Source organism: Glycine max, chromosome 17, assembly GCF_000004515.6.
Source record: "Glycine max cultivar Williams 82 chromosome 17, Glycine_max_v4.0, whole genome shotgun sequence".
Taxonomy (NCBI): domain Eukaryota; kingdom Viridiplantae; phylum Streptophyta; class Magnoliopsida; order Fabales; family Fabaceae; genus Glycine; species Glycine max.
Window position 1 is genome coordinate 11,137,633 of NC_038253.2, and position 17,088 is coordinate 11,154,720.

The window sequence follows — 17,088 nt, forward strand, 5'->3', positions numbered from 1 at the left end:
AGTTGTTAAGATTTTAACTATTAAATATCCTAATTAATGGATAGGTGCTTTATTTTATCTTTTGCAAAAGTGTATTCCAACTTTAGGAGCCAAACCCTTGAATTAGTATATCAAAATGATTGTCATATATAAAATGTGAAATATTACATTGCCGAGCGTATAATTATATATATATATATATATATATATATATATATATATATATATATATATATATATATATATATATATATTGAATTCTTTATAAAAAAAGAATAAATAAATAAACATATTTAATGTCTTGTAAACATAAAATCATTCTATATATACTTACCATATAATGCAAGCAAGAAAATTAGTAAGTATATGCTGTAAGAAGATAATTAAAAATATTCATAGTCAACATGGATGCATGCATCTAAGACAACCCACAGTTAATTTCTAGAGTCACAACCTTCTTACCAAGAAAACTATACGTTTTATTAGAAGAAAAAAAATAAAATAAATTAAAGAGATAGAAGAAAACATACTAGGAATTTGATTCCCCTGAAGTTTGAAATGCACTTTAAATGACATAATAATAACAACTTTTGATCGAGAAATTAACATTTAAATTATAATAAATAACATGTGTGTAAGTTAAATAAATTCTAACATTACTATATAACACTTTAGATATTTTAATTAATAGTTATTACTATATATATTTTATCTTCTAGAGTGCACTGACTTTGCATCCTTGAGGAGTGAAGCTCTTAAATTAGTACATTAAAATGATTGTCATACATAGAACAAAGATTCGTCTAAATTCCAACTTGGTTTGTCATGTCCAGATTCATGAACTTTGACAAATCGATAAAGTTTATTGGATAAGGGTGTTCTGGTTTTAGTGGATTTGAGGCGTATATATATTTTCCTAAAATCATTTTTCTAAGCCACTGTGAAGAAAGGAAAGCCAATTTTGCAAATGATTGACAAAGAAGAGGATCCTAAAAGAAGTAATTACTATACGTAGATTACATCAGGATTCCTAGTACATAGACAGTACAAATACTTCGAATCAGAAAGAGAATTGATATTATTTGTGGATCATGCATGCCAAATGATAATACTGAAGACTTTGAGCCTTGTGGTGACGAAAGCACCAATAAGTTCGTGGCAAAAACTTCAGGCATAGAGGGTGTGGTCCCCTTACCTCTAAAGTCTAAACAACTAAAAAAATACTGCAACTCTAAAGCCATGAACTTGGAACTGTAACACCAAGAGGGCACACTCCCTGTTTGAAATGTGGGGAAATGGCCAAAAAGGAGACAAGTAATTCCCAGTTTATTATAGATTACTTAGACTTTTACCTTAATTTCTAAGGAAAAAATAAATAAAGAGAGAAGAAAATAAAGGGTTTTGTAAAGACCAAGCAACATGATGGATTTGCTAAGTAGGTTGTTCAGATCTTGGCTCGCGGCATGTGAGAGTAGGGGTATTCTTGACCATTGCTTGTGCCATTGTGGGCTTTCATTCAATGATTCAATTTATGCAAAGGTACTTTCCGTGCAATGTAAGATTTTTTTTTTTAACCTGCTTCGCAGTCCCATTTCCGCTGGTGGCTAGCTATATATTTTATCAATGTAAGATTTTTTTTTTTTAACAACACTTTCGTATTTTTGTTTTTGATTACATTTCCCTTTTGATCTCTATAACTTCTAATTTATGATTATGATCCCATTCTTTTTAAATCCTTGATATTGGTCTTTCAATTTTTAAATTATATAATTTTAGTCTCTCCATTAGTTATTAATTGATTATAATATATTATGTTGACTTTGACGTTGGACTTTAATGATTACATAAACTCATGAAGTGACACTAAGGTGGATTGACAATGTGATACTAATACGATAAAGTGTGATAAGTATTTTAAAAATGAAATAACATTATCTCATTTATCACTTTGTTATGTCATGTGTATTGTCATGTTATTATTAAAGTGACATGTTATTTATTTATGTTAATAATGTCAAAGTTAATATGTTAAATCATGGTTAATTAACGATCAATCGGTGAAATCATTGAAATTGTATAATTTAAAAAATTGAAAACTTGTTGGAAATTATATTTTTTTTTAGGTCTCAATTTATTTATTTAGTGTCTCTTTGATTTTGTAATTATCATTAAATTTTAACTAAAAATAAGATACATGATAACTGTGAAATTTGAGTTAATTTGATAATTAATTTTGACTAATAATGATTAAAATTTCTTATCTTTATTGTTGTTTTTAATGAAATAATAAAGAAATTAATATCTTTGTAACTTTTATTAGTAGAATCTAAAAGAAGAAGATTTCAAGTGCTTTGAAGAAAAATTGATGCAAAACCTTAAAGGAAAAATCTTGAAAAAGTTAAAGATTAAGACAGCTCGTTTTACATGCAAGGCCCACGAAGAAGTTCAAAGGCACGCTTAGCGTGAAAGCACAAGCTAAGCGCAAGGTCGCATGAAAATTAAGCTACCTTAGGTTTATAAAAGGAGTAGGAAGCAAAGGAAAAATACATACCGGGATACCAATCCATAGTCCACCCCCGAGACTCAGAGCTCTCTAATAAATTCATCCTAAACCTGATGAGTATCTCTAATAGGGGAAACCATTTATCTATGTCCATTGCCCCCTTCTCTTCCTTTATTCGTCCCTCTTCTTCTATCCATGTCAACTCCTAAAGTGTAAAGTCTCTCATGACAATAAGAGACTAAACCCCATTATTGGGAATCTCGCAGGCCAACTCTTGTAATGTAACTCTTTCTTATTATTTAGTTAATGCAATCCTATTTTTATTTCTCTTTTTGTGCTTAATTGTTTATTATGGTCTAACCATCCATATAATGTTTAGGGGATAATGCATTAAAAAATGGTTATTTTTTAAAGGACTAGGAAATGGTATCTAAATAAAATCATTGCTAGAAATAGATTGCATATTCGTTTAGTCTATTTCATGCATCTTTAATCTTAATGTGATTTATTATTTTTATCTTTGCAAAGAAAGTTAGGAGAAAAGAATAGATAAATTAGACTCTTCAAGGGAAACCAAAGATAGAGTGTATTAGTAGATATGGGTGGAAAGAGATATATCATTAGATAGAAAAAATCATTAGCATTGTATCACAACTAGTTTTGACATGTTAGGCTCCAACATATTTGCATTTTGAATTGAATTATCTTTTTATCATCACATTTATCTTTTACTTTTCCTATCTTTAAATTTTTTATCTTTTCTATCTTCTATTTTTTTATCTTTAAATCTCTTATCTTTTCTTTCAAATCTTTATTTTATCTCCTACCTCTTTTTATCTTCTATTTTAAATTCCTTATCTCTTGCTTGTATTTTTGGTTTGAATTAATCTAAGTACAAATAAAGTTCATGTGGATTCAACACTCGGACTTCCAAGTAATTTATTACGTGCGAGATAATTTGATGCACTTGCCAATGAGGTAACAATACATGATTTCAAATATAAGAGAAAAAATTCTTTGTATATTGATGTGAAAGTAAATTTCAACTAATTTTATCTTATATAATGAAATAATCCTTAAAATATTCTTCATTTAATTGGTGTTTTATTTTCAATGTCTTTTTTTATTCTATCAAATTTAAAAAAAGGATAGTTTAAGAAAAAAAATATTTAATTAAAATTTATATAATTAAATAATATTAACTAACTTTTTTTGTTAGTACTAATCAGTTTAATTTTTTTCTTATATTCTATATCAGAAAAAAAAGTGTTAAAATAAATTTTATAAAGTATATAGTTAACACTTCTCTTTCCTAAATATAAATATAACACTCTTAGAAGGAGACCAAGTTTTTTTTTTTTGAAAGCAGAGGATGATCAGGAAATCCCTTATCTTATCAAGAATGCAAAAGATTGGCCACAAAATTGGAGACTCTAGTCTTGCACTCTTGTGTACTTTGTAATAAGGAAATATTCTAGAGTTTAATCATGATTTAGGCTCCAACAGACAACAGTCCAGTCACTTGAAATAATTTCAGGGGTACTTGTTGGGTTTGTGAACAAGATTGACTAATGGATTAGTTCAAGGAGGCCGGATTCTGGTTTGGGCTGTAACCTTAAAATCTTGCAAACCAGAATCATGAGTAAACAAGTTTGTCTTTGCACCCTTTGGGTGATCTGGTTATGCTCGAGCACGATCTATAGAAAATTTACAATATATTTTTTTTATAAAAAAATTAAATGTTACTATTTTTTTATTACATGTTACTAAAAAATTTTAAGCATGGGAAAGAATGATTACTCTTTGAAAATTTAGCTCCTATCAAACCCTGCCAAAATGGTTGCTCCTTGGTAGGTTGTTGGGCTATGTTCAAAATATAGTTGTAAAATTCGATACGGTCATTGACTAAGTTCAGATAGTGGGTTAATGGGTCAGTGATTCAACTGGTGGGTCAATAATTGATCATGTTTAACCCAATCTATATTAAAAAATTTAAAATTATATATGTATATATTATATATAAGTATATAACTAATATTATTTGATTAAGAAAAGTTCATCCATAATTTCATACTTCAAAATTCAAAATAATAATATTAAAGTTGATAACACAAGTGAAGTGTATTAGTAATAAAAAGAGTGTAAATAGCAACTACTTAAATTAAAACACAACTTCAGTTTTCAATGGACAAAATGAGTCAGAAGCCCAATTTCATAATAAATAAAAAGAGTGTAGATAAACTTTATGCACTCTCATTATTGTTTTCTACACTTTTCAGTATATAATGAAAAGTCCATTACGAAATGTAATTAGCCTATTTCGGAATGCAAAATGGAAAGTGCAAGAAGCAATAAAAGGAGTACAGGAAGCAAGTACATGGATCCGACTAGATTAGGCCCAAATAGAAGCTTTTGGTAGTTTGAGAATAATCAAAAACCCCAATCCCCAATATATATAACCCTATCTTCCTATTGTGTTGTGCTTCTTCCTGTTGCACTGTGCCTTTTCCTCTTCAATCATCATTGCTTCACAATGTCGTCGAAGTTTGATCCCTCCCAGGTTGTCGACGTCTTATTCCTTGTTACTGGCGACGAGGTTGGCCTGGCGAGTTCCCTCGTAGTGCAGCGTTGGCAACAACGACAACTTGCAGTGAGATAGTGGTCGGGTCGAGCGTGAAGATGAAGAGAAGTGATTAAAGTTTTTTGGTTGATTCAAAAGATGTTGTTCTCGAGTGTGACATTTTTTTTAACGTGCATAATCTAGCCTGGGTTTCCACAAAATCAACCGGATTTGACCGGGTCATCCCAAGTCATATGCATGAGCGGTCCATTAACAAAATCGACTTGATTGGACCAATCTAACCGGCCGAGCTAAACTGAATTTCACAACTATGGTTCAAAATACCCCACCCTTATCCCAATATTTTGATTAACCCTAGTCTTTTTTTGTTTAGCTTGTCTTGGCTGTAATTTTAGTCTTTAAAAAAAATAATTAATATTCTCACTTGATATTTAAATATTTATTCCAATTTTACCTTCTATAAAAACTATTATTTTCAATTACTTAATAGTATATCTATTGAAATTAAGAAACTATTATCTTCAATGATTTAATAACATATCTATTGAAATTAAGAAAAAGAACAAAAATATTTTAGTAAAATTATCTCCTAATAAATACTATTATGTATGAATACTTATTTTTCTTAATATGTATAAAAAAATATTAAACATCAATTATTTTATAACGGTAGGAGTAATTGGGTGAAGAAGACAGAGCGCCAACCTAAGACTAATAATTTGGATATTATGAACATATTTGGATACAAATTAAAGCTATAAAAACTGTTTTTTTTAAGGGGGAGCTATAAAAACTGTTGAGAGCTATATAAACTAATTAAAAACATAAAACCATTAATCTCTTCCTTATATCTCGATCAAGGTGTATTAAATTGGTTGTGCGCGTGGTTGTTAAATCAAAATTCTCGAGATGATATCTAAGTTTTCAACAATATACTTATACGTACGTATGGTATACTTGTTTTATGTTCATCAATATACACATATTATATTATTTAAAAATAAAAATAAAAATATTATAATATTTTTTTATTTATTTACTTTAAAAAAGTATCTATTTACTTAAAAGTTCAAGACAATGTTAATAATTTTCAATTATATACGTTTATCTTTAATATAATTTTGAATATTTTACACATCTTTTATAAACAAGATAAAAGTAATAATGAAATCATTTAAGAAATTAAATATATATATATATATATATATATATATATAATATTAATTAATTACATTTCTCAGTTTATGTGTTACCCCTCTAAATAGATAAATAAAATAAAATGAAGAAGGGCAACAATTAATATCGATTTAACTTCTTATTTTTTAATATAAGTGGACTTATAACTATTTTATAGTAAAATGATATTAATATAATTTTTAATTTTAAAATTTTATAAACTGTGCTTTAACAGTGTCATCTTTTATATAAAAATTATTTTTTTAAAAAATATTATATATATATATATATATATATATTTACTACTTTTATAAAAATACGTACTGTCACCACCGTCCTCTCTTTAAACTGTAATGTACTTGTGTCTGAGGGAAGGATGGAGGCAAACGGACACCACAGGGCACAGGCCACTAATTGTAAGAGAAAAAAGGGAAGAAAATAAAATACTAAGATAATAGCATAGCACACAGCACATTGAATTTTCCACTTTATCGGTTTCTACACAAGTCGATCTAGCCCCGAACCTCCCCCCATGGGATGAGAGAAGAGATTTGAAAGATCCTCATATCCCCACAAACAGCAACAAACAGCTCCTACCAGGCTTTTTACAGAGACTGCCTTTTCCTCCTTCGTACATGTGTTTACATGACTCGTTTTCTTTCCTAGGGTTTCTTTACACTCAATATATATATATATATATATCCTTGGCCACGTTCTTTTCATGAATATGTGTAACTTATCTTTGAGTCATGTAAAATATTTATTATCTTAATTTATTGATGAATAATTTTTATCATTAAACTTGATTGATTATTTTAAATGAAATCTCTATTTTTAATTATGTAATTTTTTTTTTACCTGTAAGGCTCAAACATTATATCTTAGTTAAGAAGATAAAATTTAACACTATTCAGATCAATAATTTGTTAGTATTCTTATGCTTGATAGGTCAAAATAAAAATAAAGTTTAAACTTTAAATTTAAAACAAAAAATGGCTTAAATTATTTTTATATGTCTCAAATTTGAACTTGATGTTATTTAGTCTCCCAAATTTTATAAAAATAATTATTTTTTGTCAAGTAATTTGGAAATAACTAACTTTGATCTTTATTAGGGACTAAAATGATCACAAAAGAATAACTAAAAGTATGATGTTTTTAAATTAGGAATGAAAAGTAACCACTTTTAAATTTGAGAACAAAAAAGAATATAAATACAAATTTGAGAGAAAAAATATTTAATCTTAATTTTTTTAAATTCAATATTATTTTTAATTTTTAATTTAATTAAATAAAAAAGTTTATCTTATTTATATTTTTCTGTTTTCTTATCGCTCATAAGTATAAGAAAATATTTAGAATTAATTTTCTTTATATTTAATGTGCACTTCTTCATATTTATATTTAATATCCTGAGTGCATATTGCAAAAATACTTAAACAATTTCCCAATAAAAGGTAGTCGGAGAGAAAAGTTGGGTTGAAATAAAAAAAACTATTTTTTTTTTGTTTCACTGAGTTATGGAGAGAAAATATAGAAGAAGGAAAAAAACGAGTGTGTAGAATTTGCAGGAATGTTTTATCTCATAAAATATAAACAAAACTCAAATTAAAAAAAAAATAAATCTGCTTAATAAAATCTTCCTATTAATAATTCTCTTACTAGATGCAAAAAACATTGAAGTAAAAAATAAAGATAAAAAATATTGGATGTTATTTAACTTTTCAAGATATTAAATATTTTTTTAATTTTAGTATATTATTCATCAAGTATCTTCTACGTGCAAAATAGATAAAAAAAAATAGGAAAAATTTATTGTCAATATCTTTAATTAATGAGAAAAAAAATCAAATGCAATTTAAAAACAATTTTCTCTATTTTAATAGAGAGAAAATAAGAGAAAGAAATATATGTTTATTGAAATGAAAAATTTAATTATTTATTAACCTACCATTATTATATGAAAAATATAGTTATTTCACATAATTATATTTTCTATTTTTAATTAAATATGTAAAATAATTGATTTTAAAGATTTCAGTTGCCCATCTATTTCTTTAAGATGAAAAAGTAAGTGTCTTTAAAGTTTTCTTTAAATTTGAAGTCTTTCACTGCCTTAAATTAATTGAAAAGAAAATCTATTATTTTTCTATCATTTTTATTTTTTTATCTAAATAATAGAAACTATATTTTGAACTTTTTATTTTATTTTCTGCACGTTCAAACAAAGCATGTTGATAGAAGAAAATTTTCTTCACGAGCATGCAAGATTTTCTCCGGTACATGCGCGTACGGTACACACAGAACACGTTGGAACACATGAACTAAATGCATACATCAATTAATTAACAAGATACCCCACTGCAGTTGAGGGTTTAGCTAATTTGTATAGGGTTTTAAGTTAAATTCCTATTTTCACCATTATACATTGAGTCAGATGAGATATAACTTTAATCTAATAGAGTTCAAAGTTTTGTTTTTTTTTTTACTGGAGTAGAGTTCAAAGCTCAACCTTCAAATTCAAGCTCACAAATAAGACAACATTCATTTTTAATCGTTTTTAGTCCTAAAAAGATTGTCTTGTTGGTTTCTTATTTATAAAAAAAACACTCGATGCTTATGATTTTTGTTTCCATAAACAATAAAATTAAAATAAGACATTTCTCTTGGAAAAATAATCAGTGGACAATAAATGTCATTTAACACCTACAGAGGTAAAGAGAGAAAAGGGACAAGAATGTATTTGATAGATGATATATAGAGAAAAGAAGAGAATAAAAAAAAAGTATTGCTAGACCAAAGAACAAAATGTCATTAGAGATCGGTATCTGTCTACACAGCATTAATACACTTTTTTTAATTAACTGGGACGAAATAGTCTTTAAGGATTAAAAGTAAACATTTCTATAGTTTCAAATTAAAGCATATTTAATCCTAAAATATATTAATGATATGATCATGCTCATTGCCATCGTGAAAGGCGGTTTGCAACTTTTTGCTATGGTTGACAAAGCAAAGCAGGGAATTAACTTAAGGAAATAAAGATGAAGTACAAGTTGGCCATTTATCTCGCTCGTGACATTTCATTGACAAAAGTGGGATTACAAGTTAAAAAGCTTTCTCTTAAGTACAGTGCATGTTGTTGCTCGATCCATGGTTTCTTAGTTAGGAGTGAAAAAAGGTGAAGAGACTCGACCTTCGTGCTTCAACTTCAAAAAAACTTGTGCACTAATTAATTAACAGCACTAGCTTCTGCTCAATTTTGAAATAACCCCACTGGCAAATGTGGCCAGTGCCTCTCTAAACCTCTGAACTCTGTACTCTCTACTCAGGTTTAATTAGTCACAAGGCCCTAATGTTAGTCTACCCCCACTAGATATTATAGCTTTACTATAGCTTTTTTTTGTCACTACATTGGTCTCCTTAATTGTGCACTTGTTACAAATAATTCCAACTTTATACCAACTTTTGGCCACCTACCTACCCACGCTTCATGTTTCTGTGTTTCCGTCTAAAAAAGATCCAAAATGAATATAAATTAAATAATTTCCCTGCTTTAATTTGGGGAGTGCATGGGTGGGGAGGAGAGAGATAGGAAGAAAAAATAAAAGGAAAAGAGAGAAAATTACAAATGTATGATAAATAATGTGATACAAAAGACAGAAAGAGATTGATATGAAGAAAATAGGATAAAAAATGAGAAGGAAGAGAACACCGATATTTAAAATAACAAGAACATTCTAATACAAATAAATCAGATTGCATTGCATTATTTTTATGGCAATTGATTACTGCCAAAGAATGTCTGTGACACACTTTATATTATACCATACTTTTCACATACTCCCACTGGTTATAAATGAAATTCATTAAAGTACTTTATTTAATGCATAACACATAAATTTTATCTAATAATAATAAGTTACGAAAAGTGGGTTGCTGACATTTCTTTTCATCATTAAATGCAATATACACATTTTTTGTATGAGAAAACAAAGGTTTTTTTGTTTTATTATTTTTTGTTGTCGGTTTAACAAAATCGAAATTTATGAATATAAAATATATCAATATTATTCATTGGTCATCTTCACAAACACAGTAATTACCCAAAGATACCTTTGATATTTATATATTAATTCAAAATATATTGTACATCAATTATTTAAAGAAACAAACCCTGAGTCTTTACTATAGTCATTGCTTTTTTATAGAAAAATGTTCCCATGTTTTGCTCTCCTCATCCCCTGGCTGCTTTAGTAATGTCGTATGATGAAGAGGCAACAAGAATGACTTCTAACTCAATGGAAAGTTGGGAACAGCCCAAATGTTGACAAAACATGCAAGTACAATTTGAACTTGACTAGCTATGTTATCAGTTATCACCGTGAGTACTAACAGTCAGATTCCAAATAATAGTAAAAGGAATAAAGATGAGTGAAGCTAGATAGGAATAACTCACGGCATCAATCAAACACACTTCTTAAAGATTAAGGCCAGTGCTATTTGAATTATGAGCTTGATTTGTTCCAAATTAAACAAATTTTATTTTGACTATAGTTAATTAAGTAAATTGCAGTTTCTGCTGCCGCTATATAAGCTACAATATCACCGTGGAAGATTTTATTAATTTTTTGCCACAGACACTGTTAATATGGACACATATCTTCCATTTTCATTTGGCTGTTCTGTGGTTTGGAGTAGGAGGAGATAAAGAAATAGAGAGGCAATTTTATGATTAAATAATTAATTTAAAAAGCTATGCCGGTATGCATGTATCGCGTTAACATTGTTATGTAAGAAAATGTTTCTTTTTACAATAAAAGCGAGGTAACTTTTGCTATTCTCTTTAATTTTTGAAAAATAGTTTTTATATACGTGCACAGGAAAAAGATAACAAATAAACGTGGGATGAAAATAATTCTAAATAATGTGAAATATAGTACCAATCATTCAATTGTTTGAAGTTTAAATAATGAAATTATTTATTACATTTTTTTTCCCTTTCAACATGTTTAATGTTATTGGTTACTGATTGAGAAATTACTTTTGTACAATAATATATTTTGTATAATTTTTTATGATAATCATGATCTTGTTGTAATAAAGGAAAAATGATAGAAAAAACAATATTATGAAAAAAATGTTGATTTTTTTTTTTTACATTCCCGTGTGTTGCACGGATACTAAAGCTAGTTGTTATGCAGTAATACAGAGAGCAATTCTTCCGATTCTCTGGATAATTGTAACCATCTTAATGGTATCTGATTATAAAAGGGCGAATAAAGCTCACAACTTCCCCGTTAAGAACACATTTAATAATGTTGCACATAGAAGGCACTTGACCCATACCATTTACAAATGGATGATGACACGGTTGTCATTTTTGGGATGAGGGAATCCCACAGGGCTTACATGAGCATCGATGGCGACGGTTCTGATCGGATCTCTCTCAGATCAATGGATCGAGATAGGAGTTAACAACCATCAATTACACCAAATTTTAAAACAGCTAGACATTATAATATTCATACAACAAAATTATACAATTTATATAATTTTTTTCTCTATATAGATCTCACTCCATTAGACTATTTTTTTATATAATAGTTATACTGAGATTTAAACTTATGACATTATGGATTTTATTTTAATCTTCCACCACTACATCGATCCCAGTGAATTTCCATTACACTATCTATTTTATCTTATTTTATTTTTTTCTTCCTATGTTATCTTTCTTTTATTTTGTATAAATTATTGGTCTATTTAATATATTAATATAATTTGGCATTTTGGGATGCAAGCCAGAGCTTGGTTGGGAGCTTTGATGTGAAATTGAAGTCACTTACATAAAAAATTCTAACTTAATTAGCTAACATAAGTCAAAAGAAATAGAAATATAGGAAAGGACAAAGGTGGTAAGTAGCAAGAGGAAAGTCTGCTCGCTGAGATGTTGTTTTTCTACTGACTTAAATGCGTATCAGTCTGTGTAAGGCCAGCGAGAGGGAGTTGTCAAATCACCAAAAGTAAACTTGTTTATCTCTTTTTCACAAATAGCAATAATGAATAATAATAAAATCATTATTATATGGTGATGGTAGCTATTATGGAGTTTCTCTAGTTTCACTGGCTGTGTAGCTTTGAGCGAGGAGCCCTAAGGAAGCGGAAGAGGAAGAGAGAAAGTGAAAAAACAAGCATTAGGGCTCTCACTTCACTGCCTGCTGGTGTGGAGTAGACTAGTGGGTTTCATTCTTTCTTTCTTTCTTTCCTTTGTTCGGAAATTTAGGAAAAATGATTTTAAAACGAAAGTGTTTTTTTTTTTGAGACCTCGCCACAAGACAAGACCCTCTTTAACTATTGAAAACAACAGGTGAGTGTGTGAAAGCTATATCACTCCATGCACACGTCCCTTTCTGGCTCCTCTCCCCCACATCTGCCGCTTCTCTCTCTCTCTCTCCCTTACACACATACACATCGAAATGCCAACCACATGTGTTTCTACTATGTTAATTATATAATAACTTCTCCATGCTCATGTACAAACAAACCCCTCTTCCAGTACATAAATGATGATGATGAAAATTGACTGACCCGTGTAAGATTTTATTTTGTTTACGTAAAAATTAACACAAGTTTAATTTTTTATAAGTGTAAAATTCTTTTAGATCAACAATAATTACTTACCAAAAAAAATTAGTCTAACTCAATGAATTGAAGAAAACCCTAATCTCTACCTTAGAACCAAATAATGATGATTGTGATGAATATATATCACATGAATATATGATATATACATGCATGCATACATGATATATACATGCCAAGGACTTGGTCTATAAACAAGAGCAATTATAAACAGAGAAAGAGAAGGGGGTGAATTCTGTGCCTTTGAATTCTCTAGTTGTATATCTATCGAAGAGAGGACCAGACCAGACCAAATAGATCAGATCAGCCTCTTTCCCTCTCACTCTCTTTCTCTCTCTCTGTCTCTCTGCACCTTTCTTTCACAACTCATAATCAAAAAAAGCATATCCAAGGTGTGGTGGTTAAGCTGTCCATCTATCAATCAATCCAATCAATCAAGAGACCAATCATCAACCGAATATAAGAGAACGAAAAAAGGGGGCTACCCAAAATGTCATCCTCTTCCAGCACATTATCACTGGACCACCTCCCTCCTTCCGAACAGCTTTGTTATGTTCACTGCAACATTTGTGACACCGTCCTCGCTGTATGAACTGAACCAAAACACTTCATTCCCCACTTTTCTACCTCTAGGGTTTTTCAATGCTACCTACTCCACCCTCTTCTCTAAATTCTTTCACTTTCTTTCTCTCTCAATGTTTTCTTCTTGTTTTATTTAATTAATTATTACTCGCCCAATTTTTTATGAATAAATATTAATTGTTTATTTCTTAGTTTTTGTTACTCGCCAAATTATGTATGTAAAATTTTGTCCATTGATCTTTTCCCCCTTAATTTTCAGGTAAGTGTTCCTTGCACAAGCTTGTTCAAGACCGTCACTGTCCGATGCGGCCATTGCACTAACCTCCTCCCAGTGAACATGCGAGGGTTGCTTATGCCATCTCCCACTCAATTTCATTTGGGTCACTCTTTCTTCTCCCCATCTCATAACCTTCTGGTACTTATTTATGTGTATATATACTTCATCATACTTTTCTTTTTCTCTTGTTTACTCTTACGTGTTTGATAAATTAGTGCTTGTATGTAAGTACTGTCACCCTTTTATATAAAACAATTAAATTACTGATTTATAGTCTTAAAAGATAAAGAGGTGATATGTTGATCCTCTGTAATTTTCCTTACTTGGTGAGTGATTTCTTTTCTGTAGGAGGAGATACCAAACCCCACTCCAAATTTTCTTATGAACCAAACAAATTTCAGTGCGTCACATGAGTTCTCTATGCCTGCTAGGACTGCAGCTGATGAGCTTCCACGGCCACCGATCACAAACAGACGTGAGATATAAAATCTACTCTTTTATTTTATATATAATATTATTATTACATGACTGAAAAGTAGTAACTCAGGCTTCTCTACTTCAAAATTATGGTGCCCTTTTCTTGTTCACCCATGATCTTGTTTCGTCAATAATGAAGTTATCTTTTAGATGAAAGCAACATTTGTCGTAGTAAAATGTTCTGTAGTTTTTCAAAGAAAAAAATAAATCAAGTCGTTGCTTTTATGGTCAATATTGACAGGAACGGTTCCTTTGGTTGAAGGAAAAGGGTCTTTTGAGGCTTCATCGCGGCAGTACCTAAACCCTTCCTTGTTTCGAAACGTACATGCCCTTAAAAAGTTATCAATGATCCTAATAAGTAGTTGATGACAAGGTCTATATATAACATCACCACCTTAATTAAGCCTAGTAAAGGTTCTCAATATCTGGGAAGATTAATTAATGTAAAAGAACAGCATGTAATACCTAGCTTTTAATTTCTGATTCTAGGGCACAGTCTGTGAGGCTGTGTTTCAGTTTTACTTTTGTGAATAATATTTAATTGTATAATGATATATAAATATTTTTTAATTTTAAACATCTTATTAATCCTTTATTTCAAGCTTTCTTGACACATCATAATTAAATCTCATCATATTTATATTTTTTTTATGTCTCTTTGTGTTGGATAGATTAATAAGTGTCAATTAAACATTTTTCTATTTAATTTCATTTTGATTAATTTTTGTTACAAGCACCGACAGAGATGAAGAGAAACTTAGGTTACTTTGGTGCTCATAAGTGGCATGGGGAAAATAGGTGGTAGAGAGAGAGAAAGTCATATGGGGCAGTTTCTTCTCCCCCGGAATTATAGTTGCTTAAAGCTTGTAACACTGAGTATCATCAGAATCAGAAGCATAGATATATATAAATGCAGACAGAGCCAGTAATGCCCCATGCCACGAAAAATAGGGAATTTAAATTGCAAGATAAAAAATAAATATTGCAACTGAAAGTCAAAGGAAATGATTTTGATATATGACTGGTTGCCATTGTCCAGCTCCTGAGAAGAGACAGAGAGTCCCCTCAGCGTACAATCGCTTTATCAAGTGAGTATTAATTTAAAACCATTCGTTTTTATTATTTTTAAATAAACTGAAGAACTTCATATATTTATATATTAAATGTATACATATTGTTGTTAATTTATTTAAGGCTTCAAAGTTGAAGCAAATTTGAACGGTCCGTGTGTATTTCTGCAGGGACGAGATCCAACGCATCAAGTCTGTCAATCCCGATATAACTCACAGGGAAGCCTTCAGTGCAGCTGCAAAGAATGTATGAATCCTTTCCTCCCGTTAAAAAACTAAATAAATATATACAGCACTATGGTTCTTTTACGTACTAGGGTTTTAGAACTTTGAACGGCTAATTATATATTCTTTTTCTCTCCAAATTTTGCATGCAAAGTTTTATTCCCTTCGTTCTATAATTGAAAAAACTTATCCCAAAATAATAATTATTTTTACTTTTTAACGTAACATCAATTTATTTTTTTTCATTTATTTTCCTTATAATATTAATAATATGAACTATGAAATAAAAAATAAATTAATGATGATAAAGTTAATTTTTTAAAATTTATATTTTTTTCTTTTATTTTTTTGATTTTTTTATATATAAAAAGATTTAAGACGATAATTATAATAAAACAGAAGAAAGAAAGGAGCAGTAATTAATTATCTAATCAAACCACTATTCACAAATTGGTAGACATTTTTTCACAATTAGAAAAAATAATGCATTTCTTTCTAGAAGATAACATGTAAATTTTTATAAATAATTTTTTGAAATACATTGCAGTATTCCCTCCTCCTATTTCTACAATCAAATAAATTAATGAATGATAAGGTTTTTCTAGTTCACTTTGGACATCTTCTGATGTATGACGTGCTTTGTGTGTCAGTGGGCCCACTTCCCACACATCCACTTTGGTCTCATGCCTGATCAGACTGTGAAGAAGACAAATGTGTGCCAGCAGGTAAAATTATCATGCACCCTCTTCTTGCAAAATGTTGCTGACAAAATAATGCATAACCCTGAGTTTGATTTCTGAGTGTGTGGGTGTGTCTTTCTCTTTTGTCCAGGATGGAGAAGAGGTTCTCATGAAAGATGGGTTTTATGCTTCGGCTAATGTTGGTGTCTCACCCTACTAATTCACCCCAGTCTGTTTTCTCTTTCGAAGAAATTATGCAAAGAGGAAAAATTTTCCAAGTTCCACCAACCTATGAAGCTCAGGAACTCTGATTCCTTAACTTATAAATGCATCTATTTGTGGCTCAAGAGCGATTATGTTGATATAACTAAGGACTACTACTACACTAGGACTAGCTCTTGGGGTTGTGCATGCATGCATGTAGTTCTCTTCTTATGAGTAGACTTTAATTATTAACTTTCATGTTCTTCAATTCCCCCAGTACTACTGCAGCTGATTGCTTATCTAATCAATAATTAATTAGCCATACTTTCAGTTTTTGCCTACAAGTATGTTCCTTTTAATTTATTTTTACACGGATAAAGAGAGAAATAAAGGAAGAGAGAAATTGATAAAATGTGATAAATGATATCACAATATTAGATTAACCTGCTAGCTTATTACGGAGATACAGAACCTACGTGGACGAAAGTTAACTCTAGACACAAATTGCACGAGGTCTAACGTACATTTGGACATATGTTTTTGTTTTGTCATTGTATGTTTCCTTCTCGGAAATTCTTTGGTTAGAAAAGAGTAGTCCTCAGCATTTTTAACGACCAAAAAGTCTCTGACACAAACTGTTTTAGGAATTTTCTGTTTGATGTTTATGCCAAAAGATTAATGCTTTGTCA

At 29.7% G+C, this 17,088-nt stretch overlaps 1 protein-coding gene across 1 annotated transcript; it reads left to right on the top strand.

The window, feature by feature from the left end:
* Positions 1-13,105: 13,105 nt before the first annotated feature.
* FILA (YABBY protein FILa) lies at positions 13,106-16,740 on the top strand. The gene is given in 7 exon segments (NM_001357834.1): positions 13,106-13,470; positions 13,726-13,881; positions 14,092-14,218; positions 15,260-15,308; positions 15,462-15,537; positions 16,166-16,240; positions 16,347-16,740. Coding segments are annotated over 7 exon segments (648 nt in total). The 5' UTR covers positions 13,106-13,374; the 3' UTR covers positions 16,416-16,740.
* The last annotated feature ends 348 nt before the right edge of the window (positions 16,741-17,088 follow it).